This window comes from Mustela putorius, unplaced genomic scaffold (genome assembly GCF_011764305.1).
Source record: "Mustela putorius furo isolate JIRA1106 unplaced genomic scaffold, ASM1176430v1.1 tig00000129_pilon_pilon_pilon, whole genome shotgun sequence".
Classification (NCBI taxonomy): domain Eukaryota; kingdom Metazoa; phylum Chordata; class Mammalia; order Carnivora; family Mustelidae; genus Mustela; species Mustela putorius.
In genome coordinates this window covers 13,532,137-13,547,801 of record NW_025421290.1, presented here as the reverse complement: position 1 = coordinate 13,547,801, position 15,665 = coordinate 13,532,137, and the positions used below count along the sequence as shown (strand labels likewise).

Below are 15,665 nucleotides of genomic sequence, written 5' to 3'. Positions count from 1 at the left end.
AAGATGTTTTCCTTTCTGGCAATGTTTAGAGTGCATTGTTTAACTTTCTTAAGGAGTGCATCTATTTGTGGTGTATTAAGTGTAGAAATTTAGCAAACAAAGCAGCACTTCTCTCTAGAAGATGCTTTTGAAACAGGCCACCAGAAACTTATTTGATGTTAACTTTTAAGGAAGCTCTCTCTAAAAAAAAAAAAAAAAGATACTAAACATAACTTTAGCTCTAGTATTGGCCCTCTGACCGCCGTCCCCACTCCGTATTTCCTCCTGTAGCTTATAGATATTGTCTGGTGAATAAATTAACCTCTGTAGGGAAAATGAAGTGTTCCTCTCAGTGGTAACTGTGAAATAATATAAGCTAACACTGGAGCCACGTCTCATGCAAAGAGATATTCACTCTTGGCTGTTTGAAAATGTGAGGCTGAGGGCTACACAGGCAAATGGCAAATCTTAAGGTTTAGGTTATTTTTTTTCCCCCTTGTTAGACCACTGTACGCGAAAAAGAGATCACTGAATTTTTGGCAGAGATCGAAAAAGTTACATTAGAATTAAAACAAGCAGAGAAGAAATTTATTGTCAAAGAAAAAAAGTTAATTCAAGAGTTGAGCAAGTATGAGGTAAGTTTTGTTTTACATCTAAGAATGATTTTAGATGGCTCTGGGGGGAGGTGTATATTTCATGCTATTCTAATGAGGTCGACATAAAATCTTCCAGTGTGAGCAAGGCTACAATTTCAGTATGATCCTTTTTTTTTTTTTTCCAGAAAAAAAGAGCAAAAAAGCATTTTTTTTCTTTTTTTTTCAGTTAGAACAGAAAATTAGACACTTCAGGTTGGGTAGAAGTGCTGGCAAAGTCCATGGGGACAGGTGGAGGACACCAAGGAGCCACGGTGATCCGGCCCGGGGTTGGCTAGGGAAAGCAGCAAAGGGCTGGGGAGGCCAGTCAGGCCAAAGGCAGAAATCCTCATTAAAGAGAGGGCATCCCACTGAGTTGGGGCTGCGAGGAGCCAGTCTGGGGTGAGCATGGATGCTGAGCAAGGTAGAGAACAAAGGCACGGAGTGTACCCAGGGGGCCCAGAGATGGCAGATCTCTGGAAAGACCATGGAAGACACAGCTTTTCAAGGTGATAGGGTTACCTTGAAAAGTGAGGAGGTGTTTCTGAGAGACCTACCTTGGTACACTGGAAGGAGGAGAAAAGAGATGGTGGGAGAAACCCTTCTGAACTTGATTCGTTTTGAAGAGGAACAGAGGTCTGGCTGCATGAAAGAAGGGCTTTCTTTGAAGACCACTGTCCCTTGCCAGAGCGGGGGAGCAGGGGGTCCTGACATTTCAAAGTATAGTTCTTGCCAAGCCTACACCTCCCTGCACAACCCCCACCAAATCCTGCAGAAATTGTCTGCAGATAACCGGCGCAAGAAAAGCCAGCTCCTTCTAACAGGAATGACAGAGAAGGAGCAGCTATGTCCTCCACACAAAAATAGGAGAAAAACAAGTGAAAGAGGGAACAATAGTTTCCAACAGGAGAAGAACACTCAGAAAGATGGGGTTGGAATGCATAACATCTGTGATCAAATGCTCCTACATAAATTTAAAAAAAAAAAACAACAACACTGTAATTTCATAGAAGTGCCAAGGAAAGTCAGCAACGTAGAAACCTAGGAACTCAGGGAAGAGGGATCTGAAGGGGATGGTTGGAAATAAGACGAGTGAGATGGAAACTGGCACAACTTAGGGAACAAAGAAAGGAGAGAAAGCATCGCATGCATTCAGATAAATTAGAAAAAATGGAAGGGAATCAGGGTGGGAAGTATTTCTCCATCAGTTGCCATCTGTCTGGGTGCCTAGTATTCTCGATGCACAAAACTCTACACTTATGGTGCTCACATCCCAGTGGAGGGAGATTGAAAATAAACAAGATAAACAAGTGGAACATTTAGTATATTCAGTGGTGAGAAATGCTATAGAGGAAAATAAAGCAGGGAGCGGGGGTAGGGTGAGTGTGTGATGCAGCCCATGTGCGGAGGGAAGAAGGACCATCAGAGAAGGAAGGGGAAGTACTGGAGGCCATGAGGATGTGGGCTGTGTAGCTACGTGCAGAAGCGGGCTCCAGGCAGAGGGCATGCCCAACACAAAAGATTGAGGCAGGACTGTCCGCTCTGGGGAATAGCATGGAGGTGGTGTGGCTGGAGCAGATAGGAAGGAGAGAGGGAGCCATCTTCCAGAAGGAGATGTTGAGCTGGAACGAGCAGTGCAGAGGTTTATTAGGGAGGAACACCTGTGAAAGGACTGGGCAGGGGAAGCCATTGGACATTATGGAAACCGCAAACTCTCTGTGGGGTGCTCCTGAGCAAGGAGCACCTTGTCCGTTAGCAGAGCCCTGCCTGGGGCAGGAATGACCCCACCCATGCACCACCTCCTTGCTCAGTTGGTCGATTGGGGGCCACCCCTCAAAGAGCATGATCTTCACTAGATGACCACAGAGACTCTGAAGGAGCCGACCACTGGAGGCTGGCAGTTGACCACACTCCTTGCCACAAGGCAGTGAGTCCTTCCTTGAGGGGCAATCCAAGAGGGAGGGTCATTCCCAGGTCTGCCACTTTATAGGCCATTGTGAGGACTTTGTCTTTTCTCTGCGTGGGCTGGAAAGCCAGTAGAGGGTTCCAAGGGAAGGGCTGAAACAATCTGATTTTCATTTAAATAGGAGCTCTCTAGCTGCTATGTTGGGTAAAATTTAGGAAGGTAGTGGTGGAGGCAGGAAGACCAGTGAGGAAGCCAGAACAATATTCCAAGTGGTTCAAGTAGCTCGAACCAGAATGGTGACTAAGGAAGTGATTAAAAGCAGGCAGTTAGCATGTCGGGTATTTCCTGAGACAGAGCTGGCAGAGTTTACCATTATGCTTAATGGTGAACCAGTGGAGGCAGTCCCCATCAAGCCAGCAGTGAGGTAAGGACACTAGGTAACATGGCATTGAGGCTTAAACAGTGCGATTAGATGAGGTCAGTAGGCCGTCTTCCAGCGTCCATCTCACTTGCCGGGCTGTGTCCACCTGTGTCTAATTCACACAAAGGCAGCTCACATGCCACTATTAAAAAGCAACAACCTTGGGGCGCCTGGGTGGCTCAGGGGGTTGGGCCGCTGCCTTCGGCTCAGGTCATGATCTCGGGGTCCTGGGATCGAGTCCTGGCATCGGGCTCTCTGCTCAGCTGGGAGCCTGCTTCCTCCCCTCTCTTTCTGCCTGCCTCTCTGCCTACTTGTGATCTCTCTCTGTCAAATAAATAAATAAAATCTTAAAAAAAAAAAAAGCAACAACCTTGATAGATAATCCTCGTTAGTAACCCAGTAACTGGAAATTGGAGTCTTATTTCTGCCTTTGGTTCGGGACGTGAGGAGCGACAGGTTTCTACACTATTCTGATCTAGTGCTGACACATTGATCATGAGTGGGATCGCTGGATCCTACAGCCTTGTGTCTGGCAAGGTTCGGTCAGAAAAGCAGAGTCCCCAGGACAAGGGTCTGTTAGAGGATGTGTCCTTCTGTGGTGGTGGGAGCTGCTTACACAGTCCAGTGAGGCTGTCAGCGTCCCGTCTGGAGCGGGGGCCTGAAGGCTGCAGGGCAGGCAGGTGGCAAGGGAAGGTGGACAGGAAGTCACAGGACAAGCTGGAACGCATCCCGATGAGCAGGGACTGGGACCCGCATCAGTCTTTCTCTTTCCAAGGCTCCAATTCCAAGGGGTTGCCACAAAGTCCAGAGCCCACCATCACTGAAGTAACCGTGCACGTGGCTCAGGAATCAGGGAACCTTGAAGGAACTGAAGAAGCTGCAGGTCTGACTGAGTCAGGAGACAAATGCTAGCTTGCCTGAGAGGCAGCAGCATGTGGTACCAAAACCCTCCCCGAGAGCATGAAACAAGAATGTGGTTTCTTGTCAGGGAAGTGCTGGCAGCTTAGTCGGTATAGATAATGGGGATGAAGTCATGCATTCACATACCTCCTGAGACCCCCAAGCTCTCCTTAGAGAACATAGTCTAGATAAGATACAATCGAGTTTCATAACATTGCAGTGGGGAAAAATGCACTCCTGATTCTTCATTGTAATAGATTTACATTGTGGTGGTGTGCTTTTTTGTAAAGATTTTATTTATTTGACACAGAGAAATCTCACATAGGCAGAGAGGCAGGCAAAGAGTGAGGGAGAAACAGGCTTCCTGCCGAGCAGAGAGCCTGATGCAGGGCTCGAACCCAGAAGCCTGGGATCATGACCTGAGCTGAAGGCAGATACTTAACCAACTGAACCACCCAGGTGCCCCTAAGGTGGTGTTTTGTTTAAAGATCTTACTCATTTATTTTAGAGAGAGAGAGAGCATGCAAGCAGGAAGAAGGACAGAAGGGAGAAAGAGAGGGACAAGCAGACACCACACTGTGTGGAGCCTGGCAAGGGGCTCAGTCCCACAACCCTGAGATCATGACCTAAGCCGAAACCAAGTCAGCCCCCTAACTGATTGAGCCACCCAGGGAGCCCATTAAATTACAGTGCTTTTTTTTTTTTTAATTTATTTGACAGAAATCGTAAGTAGGCAGAGGGGTAGGCAGAGAGAGAGGAGGAAGCAGGATCCCTGCTGAGCAGAGAGCCCGACGCAGGGCTTGATCCCAGGACCCTGGGACCATGACCTGAGCCAAAAGCAGAGGCCTTAACCCACTGAGCCACCAGGCGCCCAAATTACAGTGTTTTTATCTATGTTTTTGTCTTTCTATACTTATTCCTAAGGATCTAATGGCAGTTCAGGAGGGGACGTAAGGCTGGCATGTCACTGTATTAATTAGGGCACAGATAAGCTGCTTTATCAAAGAGTTGCCAAATACAGTGAACATAAACAAGACATGTGTAGTTAAGTGTTAGCAACCCTCTCTCCTTTATTGGGAAATTGATCTTGGCTTAACTTTCTGGGTCATTCCTGTAGAGCCTGGTAAAGTTAGACAACCGAAGTTGTATTATCAGGCAACATTGCTTGTATGGAATGACCCGTGATTGGTATGCTGCATCTAGATGGGAAGAGTAACTGGTGAGAAACTAGAACATTGGATTTCCTTGGGCTTTTGGTGCCTCTTCTGAGTGGATGTGTCCCTTTCTAGGACCTAGAAGTTATACCCAAACTATGCTGACTCCTACTGGAGCATGAGACTTCAAAACCAGAGGGGCTATCACATCCGCTCATGTGGTGTCTTCCTCTTCCATCTGAGTTATCACTTTGGTGGGGTCAAAGGACACTACTAGCCTCTGGTCAGCTGTGTTGTGAGGGTACCTCCTTGGGGAAGCATGCCAAGCATTGCCCTGTGGCACCCAGGGGTTCCCTTGGATTATGTGTGTGTGCAACTTGGATAAAAATAAAAAGTAAAAGAAAAAAAAATTTTTTTAATAAACTGGGTCAAGTATGGCCTATTCAAATCTTAAGAATCTGAGTATCTAGTTGAGAAGATCCCCTGATGTGATCATTCCAGAAGAGGAATGTTTATGTCTTTCCCATAACAGGCCAAAGGGAAGGGGTCCAAGCTTGGTAGGGAAGCTCTGCCACCCTCAGCATGAGGCTGACATAGGCAGATCCAAGTGGCAGCTTCCCTTCTCATTCTTTTCCAGCCAGGCAAAGGGGGGAAGGACCAAGGGGGTATATGCTGCTCTCTGTGGAGGGGGGTGTGGGGACCCGAAGTGGCACATATCACTTCTGCTCACAGACTCATTAATCACACCTACTTGCAAGGAAAGCTGAGAAATCATTGTAGTTGGCAGCCGTGCACTGAGTTAGAACGCAGAAGTCCTGATATTGAAGGACAGATTGGTTAGTAAATGTCAGCTGGCTGTCTCCACTCTAGTCCCCATGACAAACCCACTCTGACTTTCCAAGGTCCCATCTGGATCCTTCTAAGGTCCAACTATTATTTCCTTTGAAACTAAATAAGACCTGAATAATTAAGCAGGCATTTTCATATTTTGTTTGGGACACTTTTTGCCCATGTAGTGTAGAAATATATATAATTATTTCTGCCTTTTCCCCATTTCTTACTTATACCCACACTTCTTAGGACTTTTGTGTATTCTGTTTTATTCCCTATTCTCCCACACACACAAAATATGATCAACTAAGGGAGATTTTCTTAAATAGATGTTTAGGGTAACATTAATAGGATCTTAGCAGTAGAGCCAGAGAAACCAATGGATCTTTAGAAAGCCCATTGAACCTAATCTCCTTACTTTGTAGATTGTCAGAGAGTGAGTCAATCAGCCAAAATATATTGTTTAAATACCTAGTATGTGCCAAATGCCTTTCTGTGTATCTCAGGATAAGAGGACACTAAGAGAAAACTCTCCCTCTGGAAGAACTTACATTCTGCTTTGGAGTGTAAATTGTGTAAATTCTGCTCACAATTAGCTTTATTTTCTTTAAAGAAAAAATATGTTAAGGCAACACAAAGTAATAAAGAAAAGGCAGAGGAACTAGTCGAGTGTCTTCCACAACTTCAAGTGGCAGAAGAAGAGTACAAAAGCAAAAGTGGAAAATTTGAAGAGCTCAGTAATATTATTACAGGTAGATATGAAGCTCTTAGTAATTGACCTTAAGCCCAGGTAAGGATTTCACTGTTCTCTTCTAACACAAGGGAGGGTCATCAGTCACAAGCCAGTGGTGAAATTGTCTAAACTTTTGCTATCACCTTTAATTCCCTCTTCTCTAATTTTTGCCTCATCTACTAATTTCTTCTCCTTTACATCACAGTCTTATTGTTGCTCTTGTTAAAATTTTCCTTTTCTCTTTTAAAGACTTTAAAATTAAGAATTAGTAGCAACTGTATTATGTGGTTTCTCTCTGTACTTTGTAAAGGTAGAAAGAACTCCTTTAACCTTTACCATATGGAGTGGGTTTTTTTTTTTTAAGATTTATTTATTTTAGAAAGAACACAAGGAGGGAGAAGGGCATAGGGAGAGAGAGAGAATCTTAAATATACTACCCGCTGAATGTGGAGATAGAAATCAAAACAGTCTATGTCAAAAAGATACAATCATATGGAAACACAGTATGTTGAAATGTAAAACAAATATTTTGAAGTGAATAGTGGTAATTGCCAAGCAAAGTGAATTTTAAGAATGTAAAATGATAAGCCCCAAATCGCCAAAGTAATGTTGAAAAAGAAAACCAAGGTTGGAGGCATCACAATTCTGGACATCAAGCTGTATTACAAATCTATAATTACCACAACATAATGGTATTGGCACAAAAACAGACACATAGATCAATGGAACAGAATAGAAAACCCAGAAATGTACCCACAACTCTAGGGTCAATTAACTAGGGTCAAAGGGAAAGAATATCCAATGGAAAAAGACAGTCTCTTCAACAAATGGTATTAGGAAAAGTGGACAGCCACAAGCAGGAGAATAAAAGTGGACCACTTTCTTACACCATATAAAAAAACAGACTCAGAATGCATTAAAGACCTAAATGTGAGACAGGAATCCTTCAAAATCCTAGAGAACAACACAGGTGGCAAGCTCTGTGACCTCAGCCACAGCACCTTCTTGCTAGACATGTCTTCAAAGGCAAGAAGCAAAAGCAAAAATGAACTATTGGGACTTTATCAAGATAAAAAGCTTCTGCACAGCAAAGGAAACAGTCAAAAAAACTAAAAGGCAACTTATGGAATGGGACAAGATATTTGCGAATGTTTTATCAGATAAAGGGCTAGTATCCAAAATCTATAATGTATCAAACTCAGCAGTCCAAAAAAACAAAAAATCCAGTCAGGAAATGGGCAGAAGACATGAACAGACATTTCTCCAAAGAAGACATACAGATCGCCAAGAGACTCATGAAAAAATGTTCACTATCACTCAGCATCAGGGAATTAAAACCACAATGAGAGACCACCTCACACCAGTCAGAATGGCTAAAATTAACAACTAAGGAAACAATGGATGGTGATGAGGATGCAGAAGAAGAGGAACTCTTACACTGTTGGTGGGAAAGCCTCTATGGAAAACAGTATGGAGGTTCCTCAAAAAGTTAAAAATAGAACTACCCTATGACCTAGCAATTGCGCTATTAGATATCTATCCAAAGAATACAAACTTAGTGATCTGAAGGGGCACCTGCACCCCAATATTTATAGCAGCAATATTCACAATAGTCAAATTATGGAAAGAGCATAGATGTCCATCAACAGATGAATGAATAAAGAAGATGTGATGTGTGTGTGTGTGTGTCAGACACACAATGGAATATTCAGTCATCAAAAGAGATGAAATCTTGCCATTTGCAGTGATGTGGATGGAACTAGAGGCTATTGTGCTAAGTGAAAGTAAGTCAGAGAAAGACATATACCGTATGTTTTCACTCATATTTGGAATTTAAGAAATAAAACAGTTGAACATAGGACAAGGGAAGGAAAAATAAAATAAGACAAAGCAGTGAGGGAGAGAAGCCGTAAGAGATTCTTAATTATAGGAAACAAACTGAGAGTTACAGGAGAGGAGGTGGAAGGGGTAACTGGGTGATGGGCATTAAGGAGGGCACTTGAAGTAATGAGCACTGGCTGTGGTCTGCAACTGATGAATTACTAAATTCTATCTCTGAAATGAATGATATGGTATATGTTAATTAAATTGAATTTAAATAAAATTTTATTAAAAAGAATGTAAGATTATAAGAATAAGTACTTTGGATAATTGGTCTGGTTGCCATTCCTCCAGTGATTTTCCACTTCTTGCCAGATTTTCATTTAGTTAACTCAGGTAGGTTTTGGGGGGATTTTGCTACTTCTACCAAGAGTCATGATACACATTTACTCCATCCCCAATTTTCTGTTCTCCCAACCTTTCCTCCCATCCCTTCTTGTGCTAAGATGGAGGATGTAAGAAACAAGATGAGTATGAAAATAAGCAATGTATTATCATGTAATACAAGTTCTGATTCTCTTGAGGCAAAGAAAAGAGAGAACTACTAAAGAAAGTAGAGGAAATATAGGAAGTCAAGAGACAGGTAGAAAAGAGAACATAAGAGCAATGTGTTCCAGAGAGTAGAAAAATATGCTTTACCTGTAAGTGGTAAGACTTACAGAGGATAGAATAGGCTCAGTACATATAGAAAACAATGTAATGACTTTTGGCTAAATCTGATGGGTAAAACATGCATCTATCTTTGCTCCCTAATGAAACTTCATAACAAATATGTGTAAAAGATTTTTTTTTAGGGAAAAATGTTATAAACTCATAGAGACTGGCGGAGAAGATATCCACAGGTAATAAACATCAACACATTTTTGGAAGGTGTGATTGGATAGAGGTATTAACAGGAAGGGGAATATGAAAAGCAAGTGCCTGCAAAAAAGCACACCATGAAAGCAAGACGTTTTATCCACAAGACCCGGCAAGTCTTGGGCATTGGAGGACCCTGATACCGTGAAGCTGAGATGAGTCATGGAGCTGAAGATTGGTTGAATATCTTTATAAAAGTGAGACTGGCAGGTCAGATGCTGTCTTCTGTGCAGCTGAGTGATATTCCTCCGAATGCTAGCAGAGAAGTTGTTGCCCCAACAGATTCTAAACTGCAGGATATCAAATATGACTGAGAGTAGAAGACAGATGCTGTAGAGAGACCCCCCCCTGCCATGGGTCGGCTTGATGAAGGCTGCCAGCTGTGTGTAACTATTCTCTAATCCCTCCCCCACCCCACTCTGAAGAAGGAGGTGGTTGGATTCTTCTTGAAGGAAACCAAACCATCTCAGAGAAAAGCCCGACATATTCTAGCATTTCAGGATCCCCCAACAAAATGGCTGGTCCCTTCCTTATCACTGTACAATGAAGCCCACCCAGGAAACTGAAATTTTAGTGCCTCATGCTTAAATAGGAGTGGACAATCAAAGATCACCAGACACCTCAGGAAAAATTCCAAAATGAAATGTAGAAACTAAAGCAGACAGAATAACAGAAGTTGATGGAAACATAGATGACCCAAAGAATGTAAGAATACTTTTAAAGATAGATTCTTGGAGAATATATAGTCTCTCTGTATTATACATAATGTGTATTCATAGTCTCTACATATTATAGAAAATATACATTCTATATATTACAGAAGATATATCTTTAACTTATGTTTGTACAAAAAATACTGCATTTATGAAAAAAGATGCTTAAAGAAAGAATAGAAAACAAGAAAGAGCTCTTAGAAATGAAAAAAATAACAACCAAAATTTTAAAATTCAGTAGGAGGATTCTATGAAAAGTTGAGGAAATCTCTCCAAAAACAGAAGAAGAAGGAAAAAAAAAAAAAAGCTGAGGAACAGGATAAAATTTGAGTAAGAAAATTAGAAGACTATTCTGAGAGGTTGGATATCTAATTAACAAGAAGGTCAGAGAAGAGAAAATGGGGAAAATGCAAAGATCAAGTTATCCAAGAAATAATACAAAAATATTTCTTAGAATTGGAGAATATGAGTTTCCTACTTGAAAAGGCCCATCAATCTCCAGTGCAATTTCTGAAAGAAAAGATACTAAGTAACATCACTTTGGGATTGCAGGAGAAAAAAAATATCCCAAAGGCTTCTAGAGAGAAAAAGCAGACCTTACACAAAAGATTAGTAATCCGAATGGTTTTAGACTTCTTAACTGTAGTATTCTACTAAATGTTAGAAGACATTGCCTTCAAAAATCTAAGAGAAAATAGTTTCCAACATTAGCTGCCCGTTGAAACTATTAGTCAACTACAAATATAAAATAGAGATTCATTCAGATATGAAAGATGTCAAAATATCTCACTTACTCTCTCAGGAAGTTAGTACGAAACTTGCTTCAACAAAGAAGGAACAAATCAAGAAAAAGAGGAGGATGTGAACTGCAGGAAACAGGAGTCCAACCCAAGGGGGCTGCAAAAGTCCCAGGTGTTCAGCTCTCCAGGAGACCTAAAGAAAAACGGAAACAGAAGGCAGTGGGGGAGGGAAGACGAAGGGAGCTGATAGATCACCTAAGGTGTTTGACCATGATGGGAAGTAATATTTGGAAGATTTTAATTCTATTTTAGATTTTGATGAATTAATGTATACATGGAAAACTAAGCAAGTAAAAAAAAGTGAGGCTATTTTTATCTCCTAGAAAAACAAAAAATTATACAGGTGAGGAGGTATAATTTTACCACACTCCTCTGTGTCTCCTCTGTGAATAGTATTTACGTCGTCATAATCTAAAGAATTAAAATTCATTTTAAAAATATGGCTTTAGGGGCACCTGGGTGGCTCAGTGGGTTAAGCCACTGCCTTCAGCTCGGGTCATGATCTCAGGGTCCTGGGATTGAGTCCCACATCGGGCTCTCTGCTCTGCAGAAAGCCTGCTTCCTCCTCTCTCTCTCTGCCTGCCTCTCTGCCTACTTGTGATCTTTCTCTGTCAAATAATTAAAAAAAATATATGGCTTTATGGCGATGTTGGAAGGGGGGAAACAAAGAGGTTGTAAGTGTGGGGGGAGACATGGGGTTGGGAGTAAGCATTTCTATGTTGGGAAGAAAGTAGAAAATGTCTTAAAATAGCAAATCAAGAAATAGCCATAGAAGCATTTATTAAGAAAATAGAAAGTCTAAATGAGTTTAAAAATAGTTAATTCTGTGGAGTTAAACATAAGGGTGGGCACTGTGTTGGAAAGGAACTGACTTGTTTTTTGTTATGAGCCTTATAATAGTATATGACTTTTAAAATTAAGCACATGCCTTATTTTCGTTTTTAAAAACCAAATGTGGGTATTTATTTTTTCTCTTATAGCACAAAAGCAGGAGCAGAATTTACTAAATGATTACATTTCTCAAATGTCAAAAGATTTTTCAAGATATTTTAACAACACGGTAAAGAGTCAATGCATTCATTCTTTCTTTTATTAGAATACTGATATATACAAACTGTACTTGTGTGGGTATACATATGTATACACAGAGACTCTGATGCAACTAACATGTAATCACAGGAAACTCACTGGGCGGCCCCCGTTTTCTTATTTAAAGTAGAAATTGGAAGATGCGTTCTAATGTTCTTTTCAGATATATTATTCTATTAATGTCCTGTGAAGATTAGGATAAGTGCACAGAGGTTGCAGAGGTGGGAGGGAGTGGATAAAATGAGAGCAGGTGAAGAGACATTTACTACCTTCTTAAAATGTATAATCAGTTGTCAGTGATAAATGTGTGTATAGAGTTGGCCAATTTAAAATAGAAACATTCTATTTTTTGAGATGCACTGATATCAAAAGTAACTTTTATCACGTGGGTATAGAAAAAGATAAAAGGGAAGAGTACTATAGTAAGTATATTATATAAGCAATTGTATTTTCTTAGTACAATTCTGCTAAGTGGTGATCATACAATGACTAAAGACTGTGATTTATAACAGTATAATGACTACGAACCAAATACAAAATTCAGTAGAAAATTCTGAAAAATCCATAAAGTATTATTCTTTTCTCAAGAAATATTAAATCCTCCCTTAAAAGGCCTCAATAGGGACGCCTGGGTGGCTCAGTTGGTTGAGCAGCTGCCTTCGGCTCAGGTCATGATCCCAGCGTCCTGGGATCGAGTCCCGCATCGGGCTCCTTGCTCCGTGGGGAGCCTGCTTCTCCCTCTGACTCTGCCTTCCACTCTGTCTGCCTGTGCTCCCTCTCGCTCGCTCTCTCTCTGACAAAAAAAAAAACTACAAAAGCCTCAATAAATTCTACTTTCTTCTCCCCTATTTTTGTCATATAATTGTTTATATATCAAAGTATATTCATATTTTTATGAAGTTGTTTCATCAACTTGTTTTAACTTGCTTCTCAAAGTTTATGAAAAATTTCCACAAATCAGCTTTGGAGTTTTATTTATTGTTTATTCAATATATATTAATTGTATAATTAATATGTAGTGTTATATTAGTTTCAGGTGTTGAATCATTCAAAAGTACTATACATTACTCAGTGCTCATCACGATAAGTGTGTATTTTAATTCTCTTCATTACCCATCCTGGCACCCACCTATCCTCTGGCAACCACAACTTTGTTCTCTGTATTTAAGAGTCTTTTTGTCTGTTTGTGTCCTTTTTTCTGTTTGTTTTGTTTCTTAAATGCCATGTCAGAGTGAAATCAGTATGGTTGTTGTCCTTCCTTGGCTGACTTATTTTACTCAGCATTATATATTCTAGGTCCGCCCATGTTATTCCAAATGGCAAAATCTCATTTTATTTTTATGGCAGAGGAATATTCCATTGTATATATGTACCGTATGTGCTTTTTCTATTCATTTATCCATGGACACTTAGGTTGCTTCCATATCTTGGCTATTGTAAATAATGCTACAATAAACCAAAGGGAGGATATATCCTTTCAAATTAGCTTTTTCATATTCTTTGGGTAAATACCCAGGTAGTATGATTCCCGGATTGTAGGATATTCCCATTTTTAATTTTTTGAGGAAGCTCTGTAGTGTTTTCTGCAATGGCTATACCAATTTGCATTCTCACCAAAAGAGCCCGGGGGTTCCTTTTTCTCCACATTCTGTTGTTTTTTTAGTTTTTCATTTTAGCCATTCTGGCAGTGTGATGTGATATCTCATTGTGATTTTGCTTTGCATTTTCCTGCTGATGGGTGATGCTGAGCATATTTTCATGTGTCTATGGGCCATCTATCTGAATGTCTTCTTTAGATAAATGTCTGTTCATGTATTTTGCCCATCCTTAAATTGGATTAGTTGGTTTTTTAGTGTTGAGTTGTGTACGTTTTTTGTATTTTTGGATACTAATATGTGTATGTCAGATATGTAATTTGCAAATATCTTCTCCCCATCATCTACCCAAGATCTACTCATCTTCTACCCATCATCTTCTTTGATCTTCTACCCACCAAAAGACACCTATGGTTGTCTTTTAGTTTTGTTGATTGTTTCCTTTGCTGTGCAGAAGTTTTTGTTTTGACATAGTCCAAATGGTTTACTTTGCTTTTGTTTCCCTTGTCTCAGGAGATGTATCTAGAAAACGTTTGCTGTGGCTGATGTTGGAGAAATTATTGTCTGTGATCTCTTCTAGAATTTTTATAGTATCAGGTCTTCCATTTAGGTCTTGAGTCCATTTTGAATTTATTTCTGTGTATGTTGTAAGAAGATGGTTTAGTTTCATTCTTTGCATGTAGATGTCTGGTTTCCCCACCACTGTCTGTTGAAGAGACTGTCTTTACTGCATATTCTTGCCTCCCTTGTTGAAGATTAATTGACCATATATTTGTGGGGTTTTTTTCCTAGGCTCTCTATTCTGTTCCATTGGTCTATATGTCTATTTTTGTGCCAGTACCATACTGCTTTCATTACTACTGCTTTGTAGAACATCTTGAAATCTGGGGGTTTAATACCTCCAGTTTTGTTCCTTTTAAGCTTGCTTTGGCTATTCAGGGTCTTTTGATGTTCCATACAAATTTTAGTATTATTTTTTCTAGTTCTATGAGAAATACTGTTGGTATTTTGATAAGGATCACATTAAATCTATAGATTACTTTGGGTAGTACAAATATTTTAACAATAATTATTCTCCCATTCTATGAGTATAGGCTATCTTTCCATTTGTTTGTGTCATATTCTATTTCTTTAATCAGTGTTTTATAGTCATAGTACAAGTCTTTTACCTCCTTGATTAAGTTTATTCCTAGGTATTTTATTATTTTTGGTGTAATTGTAAATGGGACTGTTTCCTTAATTTCTCTTTCTGCTACCTCATTATTGGTGTATAGATATGTGACAGGTTTCTGTATATTGATTTTGTCTCCTGCTAACCTAATGATTCCATTTATAAGTTTTAGTAGTTTTCTGGTAGAGTCTCCAGGGTTTTTTATATAGAGTATCATGTCATCTGCAAACAGTGAAATTTTGACTTACCAATTTGGATACCTTTTATTTCTTTTGCTTGTCTAATTGCAGTGGCTCCAACTTCCAGTACTATGTTGGAAAAAAAAAAAAAACTTGTGAGAGTGGAGATCCTTGTCTTTTTTCTGATCTTAGGGAGAAAGCTATCAGATTTCAACACTGAGTATGATGTTTGCTGTGGAATTTTCATTATGTTGAAGTATGTTTCCTCTAAAACTACTTTGTTGAGGGCTTTTTTTTGATGTCATATTTTGTCAAATGGTTTTTCTGCATCTATTGAAATAATCATATGGTTTGTCTCTATTCTTTTGTTGACATGACTGATTGATTTGCAAATATTTAACCACACTTGTATCCCAGGAATAAATTCCACTTGAATCCTGGTGAATAATTTTTTAATGTATTGTTGAATTGCTAATATTTTGGTGAGAATTTTTGCATCTATGTTCATCAGAGATATTGACCTAAATTACCTTTTTTTGTAGTGTCTTTACATGGTTACAGGGTAATGCTGACTTCAAAGAATGAATTGGGAAGCTTTCCTTCATCTTCCGTTTTTTGGAATAGTTTGAAAAGGATAGGTATTAACTCTTCTTTAAATGTTTGGTAGAACTTACCTGTAAATTTACCTGGACTTTTGTTTGTTAGGAGTTTTTTGGTTGCTTATTCAATTTCTTTGCTGGTAATCAGTCTGTTTAAATTTTCTATTTCTTGATATAGTTTTTGCTGGTAATCAGTCTGTTTAAATTTTCTATTTCTTGATATA

General features: G+C 39.8%; 1 protein-coding gene across 1 annotated transcript in view; it reads left to right on the top strand.

Annotated features, from left to right (window-relative positions):
• Nucleotides 1–15,665, top strand: part of CCDC175 (coiled-coil domain containing 175) — an 84,687-nt gene that overhangs the window by 33,392 nt on the left and 35,630 nt on the right. Inside the window, exons 13-15 of the mRNA XM_045070086.1 lie at nt 483–614; nt 6,437–6,575; nt 11,789–11,868. Coding sequence (XP_044926021.1) covers nt 483–614; nt 6,437–6,575; nt 11,789–11,868 — 351 coding nt within the window. The remainder of the gene's footprint in view (nt 1–482; nt 615–6,436; nt 6,576–11,788; nt 11,869–15,665) is intronic.